This window comes from Coregonus lavaretus, assembly GCF_964263955.1.
Source record: "Coregonus lavaretus genome assembly, chromosome: 2".
In the NCBI taxonomy this organism is placed as follows: Eukaryota; Metazoa; Chordata; class Actinopteri; order Salmoniformes; family Salmonidae; genus Coregonus; species Coregonus lavaretus.
In genome coordinates this window covers 21,367,745-21,395,693 of record NC_139989.1, presented here as the reverse complement: position 1 = coordinate 21,395,693, position 27,949 = coordinate 21,367,745, and the positions used below count along the sequence as shown (strand labels likewise).

General features: G+C 42.1%; 1 protein-coding gene across 1 annotated transcript in view; it reads left to right on the top strand.

Moving 5' to 3' along the window:
- The window catches only part of LOC311100424 (receptor-type tyrosine-protein phosphatase N2-like), a gene marked incomplete at both ends in the record, with an annotated part of 320,583 nt that extends 300,604 nt beyond the window's left edge, over window positions 1-19,979 (top strand). Inside the window, 4 exons of the mRNA XM_084141339.1 lie at window positions 2,358-2,411; window positions 4,909-4,973; window positions 15,823-15,896; window positions 19,908-19,979. Of these exons, the coding sequence (XP_083997465.1) occupies window positions 2,358-2,411; window positions 4,909-4,973; window positions 15,823-15,896; window positions 19,908-19,979 (265 nt within the window). The remainder of the gene's footprint in view (window positions 1-2,357; window positions 2,412-4,908; window positions 4,974-15,822; window positions 15,897-19,907) is intronic.
- Window positions 19,980-27,949: the final 7,970 nt, after the last annotated feature.

Genomic DNA, 27,949 nt, shown 5'->3' with positions numbered 1-27,949 from the left:
AATGATGTCCAAGAAAGGCACTAATTCTTTATCCTATCATCTGAAACCTCTCTGACCTCTACTGGTGCTGAAAGCTCGTACCTACACTCTAAAACATGCTGGGTTGTTTGGTTGACCCAACTGCTGTGTTGCAGGCATTGGGTCACTTAGTTGGGTTGTTTTCTTTAATAACTACTGGGTTATTGATGCTGGGTGCTGGGTTATTGAGATATGCCCCAGCGGGTCAGATCTGAAGACTGGAGGCGTAGTTTAGTAGGGGCGAGGCTTTCAGCTAGTTATTTTTATCCACCCATGAGAATAAATGTTATTCCTGTTAATTTGACATTTTAGTCATTTAGCAGACACTCTTATCCAGAGCGACTTACAGTTAGTGAGTGCATACATTTTCATACTGGCCCCCTGTAGGAAACGAACCCACAACCCACAAATGGGAACATTTGAATTTGTATTATGTGAACTTAACATAATGAACAGAATGACATTTACTCTCACGAGTGGCCAATAAGATCTAGCTGAAAGCCACACCCTAATACGCCATGCCTCCTCAAAGTAACCTAAGGATTACTTTAAAAAAGACCCAGCTGCTAGGTCAACCCAGCATGAGAGTAAGAAATACCCAACTGATGGTTAAATTAACCCATGTTTGGGGTAATCCCAACAACCCAACTTGTTGGGTTATTCAAGCAACCCAACTGGCTGAGTCAAAATACTGAGTTTGCTTCATGTTTTATAACAAATACAGAACTCAGCTGTGGCAGGGCTTGCTCATTGGCTGGTATGTTGGATGTCCATCTAATTGGAGAAGCTATGCAGGTTAGAGAGAGCTCACCATGCTAAAAGGGTAATTGCTATCACACTAGAGGTCATTTGGTATCCAGCTCTCTCACTACGGTAGGGGCCTCATGTAGAGGAGGTGAGTAGGATTCGCGCTCTCATGATAAGGTAGCCTTACCTGCGACTTCAAAATCAGTGTCACCCTCAGCCCATGAGGAAATGTCCTCTTGGTCTAATGATTAAGACGTTGGTTTCCAGAGCAGGAGATCAGGGTTCAGATCCCACCCGTGACCCTCATAACCACAATGCACCACTCATGTAGCGGTTTTGGCCAACTAAGAAATTAGCGGTTGCCAGTGTCATTTTTGTGATGTTGCAGCTAGTAATATGAGCCCAGTTGCATAGTCACAAAAGTGATCATTGGAAACCGTGTCTCTTCAGCCAGGCCTGTGCACACACTTTCTCTCTCTCCGCTCCTCTCACTTTCACTTTTCCACCCCTTTGGTTTGCATAATAACTCCCACCTACTCTGTTCACTCTCAAACTACTCAAAATGTCTGGTTTGTTTGATGAATTACCTGTAAAATGCATTTTATTTTCATCCTACTTTTTTTTTGTTTTTCTTTCACAAACAAATGTTCCTTCTTATTATTCAAAAAGTGTTTAGGTCTTATTAATTGAAATGTTAATTTAAAAATATGTAATGAATGGAGTATGGTTCGTTTTAAATGTATACTAGGTCACAACGATTATATGCTACTGTATATCACATACAATGCTAGTATTTCATAAATTACTGTATATATTTATTTTACTAGGCAAGTCAATTAAGAACAAATTCTTATTTACAATGACGGCCTACACCAGCCAAACCTGGGCCAATTGTGCGCCGCCCTATGGTACTCCCAATCACGGCCTGTTGTGATACAGCCTGGAATTGAACCAGGGGGTCTGTAGTGACGCCTCAAGCACTGAGATGCAGTGCCTTAGACCGCTGCGCCACTCGGGAGCCCAAATGATAATATTCCTGTGTAGGGTTAGACATTTTTTTTTCTTTTTAAATTTAATTGAAGTTAGAAAAAAACAGAACCGATGTAGCCAGTAGTTTCCATGGCAATAGACGGCTAGTTGGCTCCCACTGTGTGTCTGTGGTGTGTAACATTCATAATTGTGCAAGGTTAATGCGTCGCGGATCACGACATCTCACCACCGCATCCATCACGGCAGTAAATACATGTCACAATATGGTGTTTTAAATTACCCTTCATTCATTCTCATTGTTCAACATGGAATACTTTTGTCCTCACATTATTTTGATTGGCAAAGGTAAGGTTCAAACATTACTGAATTACAGAATTTTTGTTTCATCCTTTTTTATTGCCTCTAAAAGTATAAACTGAATTTTTCCTCATCAATGAAATACAGTAAGCAGCATGTGACCCTTTTTTGTGAGTCATCTACATATTTGATTTGGTGATGTACAATATACTATATGTCTTTTATCTAGCAGAATTTAGCAGATGTGCTCCTATATTGTTTTGAAGTGTGACATTAATAGCAGACTCTCTTCTGTTTCATTACAGAAAGGTTAACAAGTGCTACCGGGGTCGGTCTTGTCCAATAATTGTCCACTGCAGGCAAGTATACTACAATAATTATAACCTTGTAACGATGCACTGGCTGAATGGGTGTCAATTGCATTGCATGACAGACTGAGTATATACACTCCACTACGTATTTATTTGGACAGTGAAGTTAAAACGTATTATTTGACTCTATATTTCAGCATTTTGGATTTGAGATCAAATGTTTCATATGAGGCAACAGTACAGAATGTCACCTTTTATTTGAGGGTATTTTCATACATATCAGTTTTACCATTTAGAAATGAAAGCACTTTATGTATCTAGTCACCCCATTTGAAGGTGTCATAAGTATTTAATTCACCTATATGTGTATTAAAGTAGTGCCATTTTTTTGTATTTGGTTCCATATTCCTAGCAGGCAATGACTACATCAAGATTGTGACTCTTCAAACTTGTTGGGTGCGATTGCAGTTTGTTTTGGTTGTGCTTCAGATTATGTTGTGCCCAATAGACATTAATGGTAAATAATGTATTGTGTCATTTTTTTGTCACTTTTATTGTAAATAAGAATTGAATGTGTTTTTCAACACCTCTACATTGATGTGGATGCTACCATGATTATGGATATTCATTAATGTATTGTGAATAATGATGAGTGAGAAAGTTACAGAGGCATAGATATCATACCCCCCCCCCCCCCCCCTCCCTCCCAAAGAAAATGGTAACCTCCACCGTTATTGGTAATGGTGAGAGGTTAGCATGTCTTGGGGGTATGATCTTTGTGCCTCTGTAACGTTCTCACTCATAATTATTCACAATTCATTCATAATGACATTTGTAGAATCACAAGCTTGATGTAGTCATTGCATGCTAGGAATATGGGACCAAATACTGAACTTTTGACTATTTTATTACACATACAGTAAAAGTGTACTTATGACACCTTCAAATGCATGTTGGCATTAATTGGGATGACTCATGTACTGGAGGCAGCTCTGCAGGGTAGTCAGTAGTTGGCATGGTCACAAAATCCTAACCCTGACCTTAACCCTAACCTTAACGACACTGCTAACCTTATGCCTAACCCTAACCTTAAATTAAGAACAAAAAGCATTTTTTTTGTTTTCATGAATTGTTATGATATATAGGCAATTTTAACTTTGCAGCTGGCCCATCTAGCGGAAATTACTCTGCCTCCAGGACAAGATTAATCCCAATAACCGTCAACCTGCCCTTCAAATGGGGGGACTAGATAAATAAAGGTCTCTCATTTCTAAACTGTAAAACAGATATGCACGAAAATACCCTCATATAAAAGGTAACATTCTGTACTGTCGCCTCATATGAAACATTTGATCTCAAATATAAAGTATAAAGACAAATTAAACGTTTTAGCTTCACTGTCCAAATAAATACAGAAGAGAGCATAGGAAGACACAGTTAGACACACAGTTACCTAAAATATTGATATTTCTATTTTTTGGATCATATTCACTGACCATACAAATGTGTACTTTTGGAAACCATATTGCACAAATATATTTTTGGTTTTGTTTAGTTAGTGAAGCTTCACTCGTTATTTCTTATGGCAGGTATCTGCCTCCATCTCTTTAATAGTGTTCAGTCATGCACTGAGAGTTTCTGTCTGTCTGTCTTTCCGTCTGTCCGTCCGTCTGTCTGGCCATAGAGGTCTCTGCCTGGTCTCTAAATGAGAAGCAGTGGATTAAATAAACAGTGGCACTCCTCGCCTCACGCCGCTCTCTCTGTCTCTCCTGTTTTATTGGCTTTGCCTTTATTAGAGAGATAGTGCACGCCTTGTTTGCAATTAACATGCAGACAGATTGAATGCCCGGCAGGCACAAAGAGGGGCTTTTTATGCGCCTATCTCTGGTGGAATAGCAAAGCAGGCTCCCCAAAGCCGCTCTGCTAATGGCCTCTGGCCTCGCCGCCTTCCTCTGCTTCTGAGGTGTCTGTCTGCTGCACGCTCACGCTGCTGCTGCTTTTGAAAGCTTTTGTCCCTCATAATGCCAGTTCCAAACCAGTCCTCTCTATAGAAGTATTTGGACCACACACACATGCATGTGTACACACACACACAGACACACATGCTTGCACACGCCCACACACACACACACACGTATATATGTTTTGTATAATTTGTTCTTAAAAATCTAAACACTGCAGAAAAATATGTATATATTTTTATGATGATGACAACTTTTTACGCAATGGTTATTATAGCTTTTATTAATATATCTTATGATCTTCAATTTAATATATTTGAAAGAACTGCAATTTACCATACATTACCCATTTGTACCCGCGTGTATTTATACTGTACAGTAAACTATGTAATATATTTGACTTTTTAAACACTCCTCATCATTTGTATTTCCTCACAGACTTTACAGCAATAATACAAGACATTCTAAATGAGCTATTTAATTTAATGTAAGAGGCAAACACTAACTGTTGTATTGAGGGATCCACTCTGTGTCCTTTTTCTGCCTCACTAATGAGCGTCTTCGTCTCTCTGGTTGCTTTGCAGTGACGGGGCTGGCAGAAGCGGAACATACATTCTGATTGACATGGTCCTCAATAGGATGGCTAAAGGTAGGAGTCAATGGGCCTCTCCGTCTCGCACTCTTTCTGCTTGTGTGGAGACGTCGCCATGGCAACAGTGAAAAGCCTCAATTTTCAGCCGCAGGTCTTGGGACGCATTAGAGGGTGACTGAGTGAGGCCTCTGCTGAAAACTCTGGGAGGGATCTCCAGAAAGGAGGAGAGAGGGAGAGAGAGAGAGGGTGAGGGAGAGAGAAAGACAGAGATAAGAGGGAGCGAGAGGGAGAGAGAGAGGGAGAGAGAGAGAGAGAGAGAGAGAGAGAGAGAGAGAGAGAGAGAGAGAGAGAGAGAGAGAGAGAGAAATAGCATGGCTACTCATAACTGAAATTAATTATTATTATTATTATTTTATTTTTTTCACCTTTACTTAACCAGGTAAGCCAGTTGAGAACAAGTTCTCATTTACAACTGCGACCTGGCCAAGATGAAGCAAACATCATAAACATTCACATCAAATCAACACTGTGGCCTTAAGACCATGATTGTGTTTTTGTACATATTTGTTTCTTTGAAATTTCGTTTTAAAAGGCACATTTTACAACTGTTTGTTTTTAACCATTGTCAATGTCAAATTCATTCCCCTGTAAAGGGCAAGTTAATTTAACATGATTATACTGTATATATTCCATCTTAATTTGGTTTCTCACAAGATGCAAATATTGATATACTAATCGACATGCATATCACCCAACCACCTTTGAGTGTGTTTTCAGAATATTATGCGCATATACAGTGGGGGAAAAAAGTATTTAGTCAGCCACCAATTGTGCAAGTTCTCCCACTTAAGAAGATGAGAGAGGCCTGTAATTTTCATCATAGGTACACGTCAACTATGACAGACAAAATTAGGAGAAAAAAATCCAGAAAATCACATTGTAGGATTTTTAATTAATTTATTTGCAAATTATGGTGGAAAATAAGTATTTGGTCAATAACAAAAGTTTCTCAATACTTTGTTATATACCCTTTGTTGGCAATGACACAGGTCAAACGTTTTCTGTAAGTCTTCACAAGGTTTTCACACACTGTTGCTGGTATTTTGGCCCATTCCTCCATGCAGATCTCCTCTAGAGCAGTGATGTTTTGGGGCTGTCGCTGGGCAACACGGACTTTCAACTCCCTCCAAAGATGTTCTATGGGGTTGAGATCTGGAGACTGGCTATGCCACTCCAGGACCTTGAAATACTTCTTACAAAGCCACTCCTTTGTTGCCCGGGCGGTGTGTTTGGGATCATTGTCATGCTGAAAGACCCAGCCACGTTTCATCTTCAATGCCCTTGCTGATGGAAGGAGGTTTTCACTCAAAATCTCATGATACATGGCCCCATTCATTCTTTCCTTTACACGGATCAGTCGTCCTGGTCCCTTTGCAGAAAAACAGCCCCAAAGCATGATGTTTCCACCCCCATGCTTCACAGTAGGTATGGTGTTCTTTGGATGCAACTCAGCATTCTTTGTCCTCCAAACACGACGAGTTGAGTTTTTACCAAAAAGTTATATTTTGGTTTCATCTGACCATATGGCATTCTCCCAATCCTTTTCTGGATCATCCAAATGCACTCTAGCAAACTTCAGACGGGCCTGGACATGTACTGGCTTAAGCAGGGGGACACGTCTGGCACTGCAGGATTTGAGTCCCTGGCGGCGTAGTGTGTTACTGATGGTAGGCTTTGTTACTTTGGTCCCAGCTGTCTGCAGGTCATTCACTAGGTCCCCCCGTGTGGTTCTGGGATTTTTGCTCACCGTTCTTGTGATCATTTTGACCCCACGGGGTGAGATCTTGCGTGGAACCCCAGATCGAGGGAGATTATCAGTGGTCTTGTATGTCTTCCATTTCCTAATAATTGCTCCCACAGTTGATTTCTTCAAACCAAGCTGCTTACCTATTGCAGATTCAGTCTTCCCAGCCTGGTGCAGGTCTACAATTTTGTTTCTGGTGTCCTTTGACAGCTCTTTGGTCTTGGCCATAGTGGAGTTTGGAGTGTGACTGTTTGAGGTTGTGGACAGGTGTCTTTTATACTGATAACAAGTTCAAACAGGTGCCATTAATACAGGTAACGAGTGGAGGACAGAGGAGCCTCTTAAAGAAGAAGTTACAGGTCTGTGAGAGCCAGAAATCTTGCTTGTTTGTAGGTGACCAAATACTTATTTTCCACCATAATTTGCAAATAAATTCATTAAAAATCCTACAATGTGATTTTCTGGATTTCTTTCCTCAATTTGTCTGTCATAGTTGACGTGTACCTATGATGAAAATTACAGGCCTCTCTCATCTTTTTAAGTGGGAGAACTTGCACAATTGGTGGCTGACTAAATACTTTTTTCCCCAACTGTAGTACGACCACTACGACATCCGATGAGACATCAAACATGCAAAAGGACAATATGGGAGGAAGGTGGAATCCTATTACACCAGCTCTGAAGCTCGTCATATGTGGCAGGGCTTGTAGACGATAACGGATTACAAAGGGAAACCAAGCCGTGGGATGCGGAACTCCCAAACGAGCTAAATGCCTTTTATGCTCGCTTCAAGGAATACAACACTTGAGTCTTGCAAGCTCCTGTTGTTCCGGATGACTGTGTGATCTCGCTCTCCATGGCCGATGTGAGTAAACGTTTTAAACAGGTTAACACTCGCAAGGCCGCTGGGCCAGATGGAATACCAGGGCGTGTTCTCAAACCATGCGCAGACCAGCTGGCAAGTGTCTTCACGGACATTTTCAATTTCTCCTTGTCCCAGTCTTTAATCCCAACATGTTTCAAGTTGACCACCATTATCCCTGTTCCCAAGAACTTCAAGGTAACCTACCTAATGACTATCGCCCTGTAGCACTCACATCTGTAATTATGAACTGCTTTGAAGGGCTGGTCATGACACACATCAACACCATCATCCCAGACACCCTGGACCCACAATTCGCACACCGCCCTAACAGATCCACAGATGACGCAATCTCAATTGCACTTCACACTGCCCTCTCCCACCTGGACAAGAGGGGAAATAACTATGTGAGAATGCTCTTCATAGATGAGCGTTCAACACCATAGTCCCAAGCAAATCACCAAGCTGGGGACCCTGAGACCGAACATCTCCCTCTGCAACTGGATCCTGGACTTCCTGACCGGCCAGCCCCAGGTGGTGAGAGTAGGCAACAACACCTCCTCCACGCTGACCCTCAACATGGGGGGCCCTCAGGGGTGTGTGCTTAGTCCCCTCCTGTAGGCTACTCCCTGTTCACCCACGACTGCATGGCCACGCACGACTCCAACACCAACATCAAGTTTGCTGACCACACGATGGTGGTAGGCCTGGTCACCGACGGCGATGAGACAGCCTACAGGGAGGAGGTCAGAGACTTGTGGTGTGGTGTCAGGACAACAACCTCTCCCTTAACATCAGTAAGACCAAGGAGCTGATAGTGGACTACAGGAGAAAGAGGGGAGAGCACGCCCCCATCCACATCGACAAGGCTGTAGTGGAGAGGGTCGAGAGCTTCAAGTTCCTTGGCGTCCACATCACTAAAGACTTAACATGGTCCACACACACCCACACAGTCGTGAAGAGGGCACGACAGCGCCTCTTCCCCCTCAGGAGGCTGAAAAGATTTGGCATGGGCCCTCGGATCCTCAAAAAGTTATACAGCTGCACCATCGAGAGCATCTTGACTGGCTGCATCACCACTTGGTATGGCAAATGCACCGCCCTCGACTGCAAAGTGCTACAGAGGGTGGTGCGAATAGCCCAGTACATCACTGGGGCCGAGCTCCCTACCTCTATATCAGGGAAAGACCCCGAAAAATTGCCCAAGACTCCAGCCACCCTAGCCATAGACTGCTCACGTATGCTACCGTCCAGCAAACGGTACCGAAGCATCGGCTCTCGGACCATCAGGCTCCGAGACCGGTTTGACCCCCAAGCCATAAGATTGCTAAATAACCATAAGACTGCTAAATATTTAATTAAATGGTTACCCTGACTATCTGCACTGACCCAATCTTGCACTGACTCTATGCACACTCACAAGACTATATATACACACACACTCACTTACACACACTACACTGACACTCTCATACAAAACCCACACATATTCACAAACACTACACACACACACACATTACACACACACACAGATACACACACTTTTGCACATCATACGCTGCTGCTACTCTGTTCTCTATTTTACTTGTATTATTATCTATCCTGATGACTAGTCACTACCCTGCCTTCATGTAAATATCTACCTCAAATACCTCGTACCCCTGCACATTGATCTGGTACTGGTACTCCCTGTATAAAGCTCCATTCTTGTGTATTGTATTCCTCTTTTGTTAGCATGTACAGTACCAGTCAAAAGTTTGGACACACCTACTCGTTCAAGGTTTTTTCTTTATTTTTACTATTTTCTACATTATAGAATAATAGTGAAGACATCAAAACTATGAATAACACATATGGAGTCATATAGAAACCAAAAAACTGTTAAACAAATCAAAATATATTTTATATTTGAGATTCTTCAAATAGCCACTCTTTGCCTTGATGACAGCTTTGCACATTCTTGGCATTCTCTCAACCAGCTTCACCTGGAATGCTTTTCCAACAGTCTTGAGTTCCGACAAATCAAATCAAATCAAATTTGCCACATGCGCCGAATACAACAGGTGTAGACATTACAGTGAAACGCTTACTTCCATGCCCTTAACCAATTAAATTAAAAAAGTGTTAAGTAAAAAATAGATAAGTGAAAAATTTAAGCAAATAACTAAAGAGTGGCAGTAAAATAAAATAACAGTAGGGAGGCTATATACAGGGGGGTACCGGTACAGAGTCAATGTGCGGGGGCACCGGCTAGTCGAGGTAATATGTACATGTGGGTAGAGTAAAGTGTCTATGCATAAATAATAAACAGAGTAGCAGCAGCGTAAAAGAGGGGGATGAGGTGGGGTGGGGGGGCAGTGCAAATAGTCTGGGTAGCCATGATTAGCTGTTCAGGAGTCTTATGGCTTGGGGGTAGAAGCTGTTAAGAAGCCTTTTGGACCTAGACTTGGCGCTCTGGTACCGCTTGCCGTGCGGTAGCAGAGAGAACAGTCTATAACTTAGGTGGCTGGAGTCTTTGACAATTTCTAGGGCCTTCCTCTGACACCGCCTGGTGTAGAGGTCCTGGATGACAGGAAGCTTGGCCCCAGTGATGTACTGGGCGGTACGCACTACCCTCTGTAGTGCCTTGCGGTCGGAAGCTGAGCAGTTGCCATACCAGGCGGTGATGCAACCAGTCAGGATGCTTCGATGGTGCAGCTGTAGAACTTTCTGAGGATCTGAGGACCCATGCCAAATCTTTTCAGTCTCCTGAGGGGGAATAGGCTTTGTCGTGCCCTCTTCACGACTGTCTTGGTGTGTTTGGACCACGATAGTTTGTTGGTGATGTGGACACCAAGGAACTTGAAGCTCTCAACCTGTTCCACTACAGCCCCGTCGATGAGAATGGGGGCGTGCTCAGTCCTCTTTCTTTTCCTGTAGTCCACAATCATCTCCTTTGTCTTGATCACGTTGAGGGAGAGGTTGTTATCCTGGCACCACACGGCCAGGTCTCTGACCTCCTCCCTATAGGCTGTCTCATCATTGTTGGTGATCAGGCCTACCACTGTCGTGTCATCAGCAAACTTAATGATGGTGTTGGAGTCGTGCCTGGCCATGCAGTCATGGGTGAACAGGGAGTACAGGAGGGGACTGAGCACGCACCCCTGATGGGCCCCGTGTTGAGGATCAGCGTGGCAGATGTGTTCTTACCTACCCTTACCACCTGGGGGCGGCCCATCAGGAAGTTCAGGATCCAGTTGCAGAGGGAGGGGTTTAGTCCCAGGGTCCTTAGCTTAGTGATGAGCTTTGAGGGCACTATGGTGTTGAACGCTGAGCTGTAGTCAATTCTCACGTAGGTGTTCCTCTTGTCCAGGTGGGAAAGGGCAGTGTGGAGTGCAATAGAGATTGCATCATCTGTGGATCTGTTGGGGCGGTATGCAAATTGGAATGGGTCTAGGGTTTCTGGGATAATGGTGTTGATGTGAGCCATGACCAGCCTTTCAAAGCACTTCATGGCTGCAGACGTGAGTGGTACAGGTCGGTAGTCATTTAGGCAGGTTATCTTAGTGTCCTTGGGCACAGGGACTATGGTGGTCTGGTCTGCTTGAAACATGTTGGTATTACAGACTCAGTCAGGGACATGTTGAAAATCTCAGTGAAGACACTTGCCAGTTGGTCAGCGCATACTCGGAGTACACGTCCTGGTAATCCGTCTGGCCCTGCGGCCTTGTGAATGTTGACCTGCTTAAAAGTCTTACTCACATCGGCTACGGAGAGCGTGATCACATAGTCATCCGGAACAGCTGGTGCTCTCATGCATGCTTCAGTGTTGCTTGCCTCGAAGCGAGCATAGAAATGATTTAGCTCATCTGGTAGGCTTGTGTCACTGGGCAGCTCGCGGCTGTGATTCCCTTTTGTAATCTGTAATAGTTTTCAAGCCCTGCCACATCCGACGAGCGTCAGAGCCGGTGTTGTACGATTCAATCTTAGTCCTGTATTGACTCTTTGCCTGTTTGATGGTTCGTCGGAGGGCATAGCGGGATTTCTTATAAGCGTCCGGGTTAGAGTCCCGCTCCTTGAAAGTGGCAGCTCTACCCTTTAGCTCAGTGCGGATGTTGCCTGTAATCCACAGCTTCTGGTTGGGATATGTACGTACGGTCACTGTGGGGACGACGTCATCGATGCACTTATTGATAAAGCCAGTGACTGATGTGGTGTACCCCTCAATGCTATCGGAAGAATCCCGGAACATATTCCAGTCTGTGCTAGCAAAACAGTCCTGTAGCTTAGCATCTGCGTCATCTGACCACTTTTTTATTAACCGAGTCACTGGTGCTTCCTGCTTTAGTTTTTGCTTATAAGCAGGAATCAGAAAGATAGAGTTAATATCAGATTTGCCAAATGGAGGGTCGAGGGAGAGCTTTGTACGCGTCTCTGTGTGTGGAGTAAAGGTGGTCTATTGTTTTTTTTTTCCTCTGGTTGCACATTTAACATGCTGGTAGAAATGAGGTAGAACGGATTTAAGTTTCCCTGCATTAAAGTCCCCGGCCACTAGGACCGCTGCCTCTGGATGAGCATTTTCCTGTTTAATTATGGCCTTATACAGCTCATTGAGTGCAATCTTAGTGCCAGCATCGGTTTGTGGTGGTAAATAGTGTGGTCTACAGCTTATCATGAGATACTCTACCTCCGGCGAGCAAAATCTTGAGACTTCCTTATTGTTAGATTTTATGCACCAGCTGTTGTATACAAATATACACAGACCGACACCCCTTGTCTTACCGGAGTGAGCCGTTCTATCCTGCTGATGTAGCGTATATTCCACCAGCTGTATGTTATTTATGTCGTCGTTCAGCCACGACCCGGTGAAACATAAGATATTACAGTTTTTAATGTCCCGTTGGTAGGATAACCGTAATCTTAGGTCGTCCAATTTGTTTTCAAATGACTGAACATTGGCTAATAGGATTGATGGAAGAGGCAGTTTACTCGCTCGCCGTCTGATCCTTACAAGGCACCCCGACCTACGTCCACGATATCTCTGTCTCTTTCTCATGCGAATGACGGGGATTTGGGCCTTGTCGGATGTCTGTAGGATATCCTTCACGTCCGACTCGTTGAAGAAAAAATCTTCGTCCAGTACGATGTGAGTAATCGCTGTCCTGATATCCATAAGCTGTTTTTGGTCATAAGAGACGGTGGCAGAAACATTATGTACAGAATAAATTACAAATAACGCGTAAAAACACACATAATAGTATAATTGGTCAGAGGGCTGTAAAACGGCAGCCATGTTCTCCGGCGCCATAAGTATGCTGAGCACTTGTTGGCTGCTTTTCCTTCACTCTGCAGTCCGACTCATCCCAAACCTTCTCAGTTGGGTTGAGGTCAGGGGATTGTGTAGGTCAGGTCATCTGATGCAGCACTCCATCACTCTCCTTCTTGGTAAAATAGCGCTTACACAGCCTGGAGGTCTGTTGGGTCATTGTCCTTTTGAAAAACAAATGATAGTCCCACTAAGCCCAAACCAGATGGGATGGCATATCGCTGCAGAATGCTGTGGTAGCCATGCTGGTTAAGTGTGCCTTGAATTCTAAATAAATCACAGACAGTGTCACCAGCAAAGCACCCCCACACCATAACACCTCCTCCTCCATGCTTTACGGTGAGAACTACACATGCGGAGATCATCCGTCTCACAAAGACACAGCGGTTGGAACCAAAAATCGCCAATTTGGACTCCAGACCAAAGGACACATTTCCACCGGTCTAATGTCCATTGCTCGCGTTTCTTGGCCCAAGCAAGTCTCTTCTTCTCATTGGTGTCCTTTAGTAGTGGTTTCTTTGCAGCAATTTGACCATGAAGGCCTGATTCACACAGTCCCCTCTGAACAGTTGATGTTGAGATGTGTCTGTGACTTGAACTCTGTGAAGCATTTATTTGGGCTGCAAGTTCTGAGGCTGGTAACTCTAATGACCTTATCCTCTGAAGCAGAGGTAACTCAGGGTCTTCCATTCCTGTGGTGGTCCTAATGAGAGCCAGTTTCATCATAGTGCTTGATGGTTTTTGTGACTGCACTTGAAGAAACATTCAAAGTTCTTGAAATGTTCCATATGGACTTATCTTCATGTCTTAAAGTAATGATGGACTGTCGTTTCTCTTTGCTTATTTGAGCTGTTCTTGCCATAATATGGACTTGGTCTTTCACCAAATAGGGCTATCTTCTGTATACAAATCCCCCCCCCCCCCCACCTTGTCACAACACAACTGATTTTCAAAAAACGCATTAAGAAGGAAAGAAATTCCACAAATTAACTTTTAAGAAGGCACACATGTTAATTGAAATCCATTCCAAGTGACTACCTCATGAAGCATGTCATCAAGGCAAAGGGCGGCTATTTGAAGAACCTCAAATATAAAATATATTTTGTTTAACACTTTTTTGGTTACTACATATGTGTTATTTCATAGCTTTGATGTCTTCACTATTATTCTAAAATGTAAAAAATAGTTAAAATAACCCTTGAATGAGTAGGTGTGTCCAAACCTTTGACTGGTAGTATATATATATATATATATAATTATTTTTTTACTCTGAATCGTTGGGAAGGGCTCATAAGCAAGCATTTCACGGTAAAGTCTACACCCGTTGTATTTGGCACATGTGACAAATAACATTTGATTTGATTTGATTTAGTATACAACACCAGGCTCTATATTGCATAATGAGAAATAACTCCAGGAGTGGATACAATAGATGTCCCCTGCCCCATGCCCCCTGGCCTCCCACCCCTATCAGAGCAGGTCATCCGTACATCTGACCCTGGCCTTCCCCTCCCCCTTCTCTGTTTATTTTGGCCCCTGCTCCATAGGTTTGGTCTTAATGGGGTTCAAAGGGCAGAGTCTGGGTAGCATGGTCCTGCTGGATGGAGGTCTTTCTCAGGCCGTCACACACATCCTTGGTCTGGGGCTCGGGCTAGAGGTTTGCGAAGGGGCAGGGGCGAGGGGTTGGGGCTGGGGTTTAGGTTGAGGCTAGAGCTTAGGTTTGGGCTGGGGCTGAGGCTAGGGGTTTGGACTGAGGCTAGGGGTTTGGACTGGGCTAGGGGTTTGGGCTTGGGCTTGGGCTGTGGCTGTAGCTCATTGTTGTGATTGGGACTGGGGCTGGGACCAGACCCACCAGTCTTTGTTATGTTGAGCAATGAGCAACCCAGACCATGAGCTCATCTGGTCTTGAGAAGTGTGAGGCCTTGTGTTCCCAAACAGAATGAAAAGCCCAGGGGCCCAGACATAAAATCCCTCTTTCTCCTCCTTCTTCTTCCTCTTCCTCCTCTTCTTCATCTTCTTCTCTCCTCCAGAGTGAATTGTACACAAGAATAATTTCACTCCGAAGCTTTTTATTGCTGGAGAATTTTCTCCCCTCTTAAACTTGAGAATCCAACACTTCTAAAACATGAAAGTTGTATTGGATCACTTTGAGCTGGGAGTCCAGCTGCATTAACCGGTCCCTTCTCTCCTTTCCCTCTCTCCCCCTTTCAAAACATCTTTAAGGGCTCTGGGCTTTCTCTCCCTCTCTCTATTTCTTTTTTTGGGAGTGAATCTCAAATGAGCCCTCATGGTCCCCTCCAACTCGCCATTTATTAGAGACTCCCACAAAAGTCTGGTTGTTGAAGTTATTCAAGCTAAAGGTGAAAGGAAATTTCAAATCAGAGTTCATTGCTAGTTGCCATTATTCAGTCTGTTACAACTACTCAGGCATATCACATTGTAGCTCACATAACTTGCTGAATTTTAAAATGACACAACAACATTTATTGTACGGTGAAGGTGAACTATATCACATCTAGCACATCTCTCATATTAGTTTTTTCCACATCATACGAAGTATAGCAAATTGGCTTGATTTCCCATACATTCCATTCATTTCCGATTATCTCAGACATCAGAATGTAAGCTTCTGAATCAGTTGGGCATAGTGCAATGTTATGCCTGCTACTGCAATGCATGGTTCTTATTCAAGCGGGGCACAGTTTTTTTGATTGCATCATTGATTGTACAATATTCCCTGACCCAGAAATATCCCCATGCATATATTATTCTAGTGAAAACAGTCAGTGGCCCCTTGCCAAGTCTTTCGAGGGATGAATGTAATAATTTTCAATCACCATGCCTATCCAAAGGGAGCCGGTAGAAAGGAGATTGACAGATGTGAGCTGGATTACTCTGCTGCTTTGAACTCAGTCCAGTGTGCGGTCTGTTGCAGGTGCTAAAGAGATTGATATTGCTGCTACCCTGGAGCACTTGAGAGACCAAAGACCCGGCATGGTCCAGACAAAGGTAAGGTCCCTCGCTCTGAGGGAGGGAGGGGAGAGGGGGAGGGAGGGAGGGAGGGAGGGGGGAGGGAGGTGGGGGGATTCATGTCATTCACACAGAGGTGCATCTAATTCACGGGTAAGCGCACAATGACATGATTGGTTGCTTGAAATTATCAAGACCATTTATTTATTGGAGGAGCTTTTTTAAAGATTCTCAGTCAGTTCATATTCAAAATCACAAATGAGGAGGTTTATGTCTACAGACACTGAGGGCTGGTTTCCCAAACACATATTAAGCCTTGTTCTGAACTTAAAAGCATGCTCAATGGAGAACCTCCTTTGAAAGAGCTTTTTAGTGCAGACTAGGGTTCATCTCTGTCTGGGAAACCAGCCCTCAGAGTTTAAGATCTCCAAGAGGAAGTAAGCTAAGCATTTGGCCATCTTTTGCAACTTCCAAAACCCATGTTCTCCTACAAAAACTCCCGCCATACCTTGCTTTATTAATTAATAACCTATAGATGAATGAGTTACCATACCCGGTCTCAGGGATGGCTAACTCTGGAAATCTCTTCGGTCTCCTCAGAGTTAGGTAAATCTGCTTTTAGTTTCTTTGCATCCCATGAATGGAACAATCTACAGAGTTCCCTACAACTGGATGTGTTGGTACCTCTCGGGCAGTTCAAAATGTTGATTAGGGACCTCTTTGCTGATGAATGTGATTGTTTTTCTTGAATGTAGAGGAGACCGGGGTTCACACTTTTTACTCTCATGTGTATTTCTCAACATTAATAGAAAGACTAAGGTCTTGGGTTGAAATAGGGAGCCTTTTTATCCTTAGAAGCAGTGCTTAATTTGAGCCGGATCCTGCCGGAACAGGATCTGGCACCTCTCAGTTTTGGACTGTTCCGTTACGGAACCTACAGTATTTGGCCGGATCCGGTACCTCTCGTGGCATGAAAAATAATTGTCACATTTTGTAATGCTCTCCACACTACATTTTCCCAACACATTTTGATAAGTTGGTCAAAAATATATTTGTGTTTACTGGAAAGGGAGGTCTTTATAGCAACAGCACAAAAGAGCTTGGGATGTATTATATAGTGGCAATGTCCCCGAATAATATGGTTATAATGGAGTTGATAGTGACCAGGTGGATGAGTTCTTTCAAAGAATTCACACATTTTGATCTGAAACTTATTACACAGCATCCTCCATATTGGGAGTAATAAACACTGTGACAACCAACCCGTGAGGCAACTAACCCCGGTCTCCCCTATTGTAATTTTTTATATATTTGTATTATATTGTATTTTGTAAATTATGTGTATGCAGGGTTCCCTTGTGAAAGAGACCTTGGTCTCAATAGGACTCCCTGTTAGAATAAAGGTTAAATAAATAAATACATGCAATTCTTGTTTGCCTCTTGAATTTAGAGTAGCCTCCTAACTCTCATTCCTCTTTTCTTAAAGGTTGAGTAAGTTAGAATTTTGTCCACAAATGTACCCACATTTATATTATATGTAAATCGTTTATGATTAGTAAATGCCATAATGTTTTTTTTTTTTATATACTTCTCCCTATTAGCTGAAATCATATTTTTTCAAAGCCATTTTAGCTGTTACGCTAGCTGTTCGATCCGAACAGATTCACAAATCATGGGAATTTGTCACGCTATGCAAACATTGCCTCCGCTCTGAGGCAGATGTTGCTAGGCAACCCCCCTGGACTTGACCAAGCAGGCCCCAGCTAAAGCCAGTGTGAGAAACTTGCTAGAAAGCGTGTGTGTGATGAAACTAAATACTGCACTCTGACCCACAAAACGTATTTGCTAGATTAATGATAGTGTTGTTAGACAAAGTACGGAAATGGAACTTCAAATCGTGATGTAGTTTTATTGGGATTTGCAGCTGTTGTGGGTAAGTAATGAATCTGCTAGCTTCTGCAATAACTTAACGTTACTCATCCTTTAACTAAAATAGTCTAACTCATTTACCTGGGAGGGAGGGAGGTTTGAAACATCTCATTACAAGCAGGTCTGTTCCCTGGAGAATGTTTGTATTTAAACAGACCATGCTCGCTCATCTATGAATACTGAATTATGATGGGCAGCGAAAGCTTTTTGTGTTGTTTAAGACAGCCGCATTTAGCTCCGGAAATATCAATTAAGGCAAACTCATGGCAAAATTAGGCTGTATCACGTTTATCAAAGTTGTTTACTGGAGACTTTCTGAAGTTTTTATTTATGTAAATTAAATTGATTTAATACAGCTTTCACTGAATCCCATTTACCAGATACTCAGGTGTCTGATTGGAGCTTTTTAGGGAAGGTTTCATTTTGGCAAACGTAAATGTTAAAAGCCTTTCACTAAAACATCTAAGGGCAAATTAAATTACAGCAGAGAACTAGCAATATTATTGATGCTACTATGGTGCCTCGCAGGTTCATCAAGAGCATAAATTGATTTAAATTTTTTGAGGACAGCTTTTAGCTGTAAAATATATGCAACATTAGCTATTCTGGTCTTACATGTAGATATATGTGTTAGATTTTACAGTGTTGAAAGAACACAAATAGTTTGCACACTTTTTTCATACCAATAGACACTATACTGACTATGCTCAAGAGCAAGTCTCCTGTAACTTTGTGGGAAAGACAGAGGTTTGACTCCCTCCAGTGGTGGAAATATGAAACCCTCTTCCTAGACCACCATAATGCCTACCTAGGCAGCTTTATCAATATGTTCCAAGGCTTAAAGATTTGTGGAATTTCAAAAAAACACAGAAAAACAATTAACTATAGCTACTAAAGGTATTTTATGAAGACCTATACAAATAAGAACAACCTAAGCAAAAAAGTATTGACATTACTTGTTGTAAAGAACTCCTCAGTATAGATTTTATTTTACTCCGGGCGAAAATGTGGCAGGTTTTCTGTTGACACATCTGAAGTCTGATTCTTGCAAACGCCTACCTCTCTTCAGTGAGTTTATTTTAGCGCCTGAAGCCTGAGTGAGAGTTGAGGAGTGGAATGTGAAACAGTGGGTCTTCAGGGTGAAAATCGATCGATCCTGTTGTGCTCCTGAGGGAGCACAGTGAGTCACACACATACACACACACACTTGAGAGAAGAGTTGACTTAGGCCTAGATTCAATCAGATCAAGCGTTAACCCGTGCTAGCCGACAACCGCATAGCTGGTGTTTTGGAGGTGTCGGAGGTGTAACTGCATTGAAGCTATCAATTCGGTGAGTGGCTTCTCTTGTGGTCATTGTCACGAAGCCACACCCGTTCCACCCACATTACAGGTTCAGAATGAGAAAGTGTAGGCTATATGGGGATTCCTCACGAAACTAGAACAAAACGAGACCATGATTTTGTGGATTTTATCCATAAAAGGGTCCTTTGGAGGAAGGATTGTTGACATATATTTGACATTTGTATATTGAAGCACAATTAAGAAATAATTAATTGAAGTTGGAATATTTGTGACATTTTGGCCTTACCCAGGCCTCCTTTAAGACTCCATAATGTTTTATCTGCAAATGTTGGTGTCATATGAAGCTTTACCACTTGCTCTGTAATAGTATTTGAGTAGTATTAGAGGAGTATTTTAGTAATTTCTTTAGTATGAATATTGAAAACTATCAACATGAGTATAGAAAATATAAAAATGTTGATTTGGCAAATTGTTGTGTATATATTTTTTCAACAATGGTGGAGCTCAATTGGTAGAGCATGGCGCTTGTAACGCCAGGGTAGTGGGTTCGATCCCCGGGACCACCCATACTTAAAAATGTATGCGCACATGACTGTAAGTCACTTTGGATAAAAGCGTCTGCTAAATGGCATATTATTATATTATTATTATAAAAAGTGTCACTCAGATATGACTCATTGACAGTCCTATACCTTTACACTCACCGCTGTCCTGTCCTGTCACACACACCGGACAAGAGGTAGTTATAAACCAGCCACTGAACAACTCTCTCTTTCACTCTTTCTCTCTCTCTCTCTCTCGCTCTCTCTCTCCACAGGAGCAATTTGAGTTTGCGCTGACAGCCGTGGCGGAGGAGGTGAATGCCATCCTGAAAGCACTTCCACAGTGAAACTCGACACCGCACCGTGCCATGTCTCGCTGTCTAAACACATGTTCCTTTGCCCACTCAAGACTGACATCTCGTCAATGTCCCAAATGGAAACCTATTCCCTACGTAGCGGACTACTTTTTACCAGGGCCTATAATAGGGTGCCATTTGGGACACATACCTCTCTTCTCCTGCTTTCTCTCTCCTCTGATTCTCTCTCATCTCTCTCTAGTCGTATACTTATGAATGTTGTGCCAGATACTTGACCGACCTGGTCTTCTTAACTGTGATGTATTCTGTTTGCAGTTGTTATCGAACATATGTTCTAGTGCCACTAACAGATAGCTAGACAAGATAACGTGTGTTCGCTCTCTCTCTTTGTGATCTGAATAATGTATTAAACTTAGCATCAGATACTTGGTTATTGATGTAATGAATATGATATTGTATTCAAGGCCCAAAAATCTGTGTCCTGTATATAGAGAAGATGCTTCAGTTGAATGATGTCAAAGCGATCTTTACTATTTAAGTTCTGAATCATATACTATGGCCCTGTTCAAATACTTTCTAAATGCATCCTTCCTTCCTTGAGGTAACAGATCTGTAAGTGATTGGATAGGTGTAAGTAAGGTTACCGTCCTATTACTTTCACCAATCCAACCAATTCATATATGTGATTATTTTACTGAATGTTGGAAGGAAGGATACATTTCTGAAGTATTTGAACAGGGCCAGTATGTGAGGTTTAGTTGTTCTCTTGTGCAGGGTTTGTTGCAGCAGACTGCATTAGTTTGTTTGACATTGTTATGTATATGAATGTAATACCGGGAATATTTAAGCATCACCAAAATGTAGTGATTACAAATAGAGTGAGAAATGTAGCTATTAACCATATGATATGATTAAGCTGAATTATATTGACATTGTTCGTATATTTGTTTTGTCCTTTTAATTGACAGAATATTGTGACATGTGTACAGGTGAAGTCCATAGCAGGGGTGTCAAATATACAGCGAGGGGCTCCAATCTGGCCCGCGGGTGGTTTGGGGGGGGGGGTGGAAATATTTGTTTACTTTAAAATTACTAAAACCAAATCGAAACTGTGTAGAAATGATAATGGATCTACATTCATACAGTTTCTTGACTGTGTCCAGCTCGCTAATAATCACCGAAATGAAAATTAGACAGTCAGGAAGCATAGAAAATTCCAAAACAATGGATAGAGGACTAGTTTTAAAAAAATGACAGCAAGGAAATATAACCAATTTTCAGTGCGGCCCTCTGGACCTCGTTGAAGACCGAATGCAGCCCCCAGGTAAAAATGACACCCCTGATGTATAGAATATAAATGATTGGATCCCTGTAGTGCTATTAAAATGTTTACTGAACTCTTCAATGAAAACCATATATTTTGTGTGGAAATAAAAATTATATCAGATTGATAATAAACCATAGAACGGTTGACCAGAGATTTGTTTGTCATTTTTTCCACTAGCTCTTTAGAAAACATTCAAAGGTATACCTATGGTATTTGATGTACAGTTAAATAAAATATGGCTTCCCATGATGACAAAGCGAAAACAGGTTTTTAGAAATGTGTAAAAATGTACTAAAAATAAAAACAGAAATATCACATTTACTTAAGTATTCAGACCCTTTGCTATGAGACTCGAAATTTAGCTCAGGTGCATCCTGTTTCCATTGATCATCCTTGAGATGTTTCTACAACTTGATTGGAGTCCACCTGTGGTAAATTCAATTGATTGGACATGATTTGGAAAGGAACACACCTGTCTATATAAGGTCCCACAGTTGACAGTGCATGTCAGAGCAAAAACCAAGCCATAAGGTCGAAGGAATTGTCCGGATTGTGTCGAGGCACAGATCTGGGGAAGGGTACCAAAAATTGTCTGCAGCATTGAAGGTCCCCAATAACACAGTGGCCTCCATCATTCTTAAATGGAAGTAGTTTGGAACCACCAAGACTCTTCCAAGAGTTGGCCGCCCAGCCAAACTGAGCAATCGGGAGAAGGACCTTAGTCAGGGAGGTGACCAAGAACCCTATGGTCACTCTGACAGAGATCCAGAGTTCCTCTGTGGAGATGGGAGAACCTTCCAGAAGGACAACCATCTCTGCAGCACTCCACCAATCAGGCCTTTATGGTAGAATGGCCAGACAGAAGCCACTCCTCAGTAAAAGGCACATGACAGCCCGCTTGGAGTTTGCCAAAAGGCACCTAAAGGCTCTCAGACCATGAGAAACAAGATTCTCTGGTCTGATGAAACCAAGATTGAACTCTTTGGCCTGAATGCCAAGTATCACGTCTGGAGGAAACCTGGCACCATCCCTACGGTGAAGCATGGTGGTGGCAGCATCATGCTGTGGGGATGTTTTTCAGCGGCAGGGACTGGGAGACTAGTCAAGATCGAGGGAAAGATGAACGGAGCAAAGTACAGAGTGATCCTTGATGAAAACCTGCTCCAGAGCGCTCAGGACCTCAGACTGGGGCGAAGTTTCACCTTCCAACAGGACAACGACCCTAAGCACACTGCCAAGACAACGCAGGAGTGGCTTCGGGACAAGTCTCTGATTGTCCTTGAGTGGTCCAGCCAGAGCCCGGACTTGAACCCAATTGAACATCTCTGGAGAGACCTGAAAATAGCTGTGCAGCAACGCTCCCCATCCAACCTGACAGAGCTTGAGAGGATCTGCAGAGAAGAATGGGAGAAACTCCCCAAATACACGTGTGCCAAGCTTGTAGCGTTATACCCAGGAAGACTCGAGGCTGTAATTGCTGCCAAAGGTGCTTCAACAAAGTTCTGAGTAAAAGGTCTGAATACTTATGTGAATGTGATATTTCAGTTTTAATTTTTTTATAAATATGCAAACCTTTCTAAAAACCTGTTTTTGCTTTGTCATTATGGGGTATTGTGTGTAGATTGATGAGGGGGGAAAAAATCCAATCAATTTTTGAATAAGGCTGTAACGTAACAACACTACACTGGGCGTGCTAGCTGAACTTGGCCCATGCTATGAAGGCCCCTGGTTCTCAGCTGTGGATAACAGGTCTATAAAGACAATAAGATCAAGTTCAAAACATAGAAACTAGCCCTTGATGAACTAGTGAATCAATTTCAGAAGGTGGCTGTACTTACAGATTTCTGTAAACTCTCCTGGTGCTGCATTGAAAAGATCAAATGACTTACATTTAACAAAAATGTACAATTCATCCAGTATAAACAAATGTATAGAATTTATTATAGAAGAGACAAAATTCACAAATTCTACAGCACAACGGCAGAGTCATGTCATAAGTGTAAAACTAATAATGACTGAATAATCAATGCTTTCTGGGAATGCTATAAAGTCCAAATGTTATGGGTGGTGCTAGAAGCATTACAATGTAAACTTACTTTTAATCCATCTGTCTGCATATTTCAAGAAAATGGCATATGGAGGTGTAGTGAGCTACCCAATGGGATGGACAATTCACTTCTTATCACTCATCTTGAAAAAACGTATACTAAAAATCAACCAGTCTGCCATCATTAACATAATGGAAAAATCTAATGATTTATTATTTAAATATTTTAATAGCATGGGTGGGCCTCCCGAGTGGCGCAGCGGTCTAAGGTACAGCTGTCTAAGGCACTGCATCGCAGTGCTTGAGGTGTCACTACAGACCCGGGTTTGATCCTGGGCTGTGTTGCAGCTGGCTGTGACCGGGAGATCAATGAGGCGGTGTACAATTGGCCCAGCGTCGTGAGGGTTTGGCTGGCCGGGATGTCCCTGTCCCATTATGCTCTAGCGACTCCTGGTGGCGGGCCAGGTGCATGCACACTCACTTCGGCCGCCAGCTGTACGGCGTTTCCTCCAGCACATTGGTGCGGCTGGCTTCCGGGTTAAGCGAGCAGTGTAAAGAAGTACTGCGGCTTGGCAGGGTCGTGTTTCAAAGTCCGTACGGGAGTTGCAGCGATGGGACAAGACTGTAATTACCAATTGGATATCACAAAAACGTTTTTTTCTTTTTATATATATATAAAAATAAAATATATATAAGAAATAGCATGGGTGACCGAGAAAAACAAATTGGTGCAATTTAAGGCCAAGTGGCAAAATAATGCAGGCACTGTGAGCATGCGGGTCTGGGCAGATGAGATGTAGTCATTGTTTGTGTGCGTCTGTAAGTTGTTGTTCGTATGTATACGTTTGTATCTGGAGTGGGGGAAAATGTAGAAAAAAATGTAGAAAAAAAATTATTATACAAAATAATAAATGAAAATATCAAATGACATTTACCCCAGAACTTCTAAAAGTGAAGAAAAAAAAATCTGGTTTTAAATCACAATTAAATATCCATTTAAATTAAAACACATCCATTTTAAATCACACACAGACAGACAGAAACACACACACATACATTGAGAAAGATGGTTTAGAAAAAATAGATTAAAAATAAAAAATAAACTGAAAAGGAAAATAATACATTCGTGGTTACCTCTCCCCAAGATAATCACTTTTCAACCAGATCTCACAACAGGAGCTGAAAAATGTTGGATGATGAAAAATGTAGCCAATTGTTGTATCTTAAAATAAGTCTTACAAGTATCTTAAAAAATACAGAGAGTAGAAATGTACTTATGGCTGTCCATACTTGTCTTTGTTTTATTTTTCCTCTTGTGAAAAAACAAGAATGAACCCACTCCAAGATTAAATCCACTAGCCAGATGCTATAAGTATAGTTTGTGGTGTTCACTGGGCTTTATTTATACCTAATTTGGCCTTTGACACACCCACATTACACATTTTTGAAATGCCCCTCACAACTTCATGTAATCTTACAGGCTAGGAAATTTGGACAGTGGTAAAGGAATCACACCCACACCTGACTGGCCACTCCCACACTCACACAACATTTCTTGACATGGACTCACTTAAAAAATAAGCATGTTTGGTCTGTAATCATCCCAATTCTCTGGTTATAAATTAAATAATCATGATTGGCATCATTTTAAATTCACATCTCTGACTATTAATAAAACATAATTGAAACTTTAAAAGTTTTAGGGTTTCTGAACAGACCAGGGGGGTTGATATTTACAGGAGCAGGTAGTAGTGTACCACTGTAGGTAAAACCACATGGTTATTACATTTTATCATCCCACCACACCCCCCTCATTAGCATTAAAACATTTTGACAGATCAAACCCTATACTAACTACCAGGGGTTAGAAAATAAATTATTTTACAATCTTTTCGTTCTGAACAGAACCATAATTTTTTTCATTCTGTTCCACTGTTCCGACCAGCTAAATAAAGTTCTGAACCGGTTCGAATCCCAAAAAAGTACTGGTTTATATAGTTCCTTTCTGTTCCTTTTGAAACCTCTGAAATCATATATATTTTTTTACATTTAGTCAACATTAAATTACTTCACCAATCATGCACTGTGGATAGAGCAGCTTGCTATGGAGCGGGCAAGATATAGCTCAGTGAGTTGTTTACATGCGTGATGGAAAGACAAGTGTCGGGCACGAGACCAACTGAAATTTTGCGGGTGGGGAGAGAGCGAGAGAGGATGGAGGTGGTGGCTTGGCTTGACGCGCCGGGCATCTTGTGATGACATGCATTATCTGAATTAGGCCCACAGAGTTATACCTACGGAGGAGCGGCTTCTATGGAGGAGCTTTTGGGAATTCAATGTTCCACCTTGTAATTCAACCAGACTTAGTTTATTATATAAAATAAAATAAAAATTGCAGACTTCTTGATAATATGTGGAGGGGGCATTTCACCCATGTTTCTCCCAACAAAAAAGATTAATGTCATTTCCCACTAATTCGAAAACACTCACCGAACTGCCGAACCCTAACTCCAACCTAGTAATGAAGTCAAGAGTGATAGCAGGGCTTGGATATACACAGAAGACCAATGTCTCACGTCAGATGGCATCACTCCTACACAATGCTCGTCCCTCAACCGAACTGTCTTGTAGGACTAGGTAGTAGACAGCAGGAGGAAGCAATTACAATAAATACATTTTCTAATAAACTTGTATCCTTTAGATTATAAGCAATTAAACATGCGTAATTATGGTTTCCATACAGTCATTTCTAAGCTGATTAGTTCTGTGTACTTTACATCCTGTACTTGAGGAATATTCATAGTGTTATGAATGAGTGGGGTTTGCTGGTGCTGGCCGTGGCAGCTCATCTGCACATCTCTAATGCTGAGGTCTTAGAAATGGCGAATAGCAGCAGTAAGCCTGGTCTCAGCCCCAGCTATTAGAGCTGTCAGGGGAGGGACACGTCAGCAACAGGAAATGGAGATGTAGCCTATATGTACTCGCTCTGTGCACACAGGAGTGTCACTGGCTGCGTTTACACAGGCAGCCCAATTCAGATATTTTTTAACTAATTTATCTTTTGACCAATCACATTAGATCTTTTCACATCAGAGCTTTTTCAGACCTGATCTGATTAAAAATACCAATTAGGGAAGAAAATATCGGAATTGGGCTGCCTGTCTAAACGCAGCAACTGTCACCAAGGGCTCAATGGGGACAGAGCCGTTTGCATTTTAGGGCTGGATTCAATCCATAGCGCTGAAGTTCTGCGTTGTAGCCCGATATACATTTAAAGGCAATGTTGCTGTGACTGCATTCACGGTAAACTCTGCATATGTCGGCTGAATCGTAAATTACCTTAACATTTCACGTATTGAATCCTTTGCTTTGGTTGGTGTGAGACTGAGACTTGCATTTGATTTACATTTGGACTATATTTTGAGTCAAGTCTAACACAGAGCTCAGTCTCAGGTTTTAACCAGTCAATGTAAGGTCAGATGTGCATTTGCCCCTTGGAATATAACACCTGAGCTGGTACACAGCTGTAAAATGAGAGTTTAAGAGGTTTTTGGGGAACAATTATTAGACTTTTGAAAGTTAGGGAAAAAGAGTGTGATGAGTTTTTAAGCAGCACAACATCTGGTGGGATAAAAAGCCAAGCCTTCAATCATGGTGGATATCTCCGCTCATTACACACACACACACACACACACACACACACACACACACACACACACACACACACACACACACACACACACACACACACACACACACACACACACACACACACACACACACACACACACACACACACACACACACACACAAACACACACACACACACACACACACAAACACACACAAACACACATACACACACACACACACCCCTTCCCGCCTCCCCGGTTATTAACTGGCAAAAAAGCGCAACACCCACATTTTACAGTGTTTCATCCCTGTCCCATCATGCATGAGGGACACTCCTGGCATTTTGCTTCCATGTCTTTTCATCATCAGTGGCAGCGGGACTGACCAGCGCGACCCCAATATTGCTCACTGTCACTCATCATAAGTGAGTTTATCAACACACACTCCGGGGGGACCTTAACCATTTGCATACTAAGATTGCCACCTCCTTTGCATAATTATTAATGATAAGGACACCGCTAACAAATGTGTCATAACATATTAGCGTTAGATATTCAACAAGATTTTAAAGAATACATTTAGAGAGGCATTGGCTGGAAAGTAAAAGGGCTAAACGCTACAAGATATACAGTATGAGCATAGAGCATAGGTAATACAAGCACAGCTTTATGGTTGATACATATGTTATAGATAGGGAGGGATAGAAAGATATACAGTACACAGAACTGTAAAGGATCAGATTCAGTATATGTAGAGAGTAGAGGGGAAACATACTTTGTTTATATACAGACAAGTTCGTTTGCATCATATCTTATTGTTTTTTGTTGTTTGTTTTAGTTTTAATATAATCTTTATTCATTTTGTGTACTGTGTATACTATTTTCAATCAATAATACAATTCATGAATTGACAATATTTCTAAATACACATTGCATAATAGAAGGCACACATTTAAAAAATACTTACATTTGTTGCTCTTTGGAGATAATCACT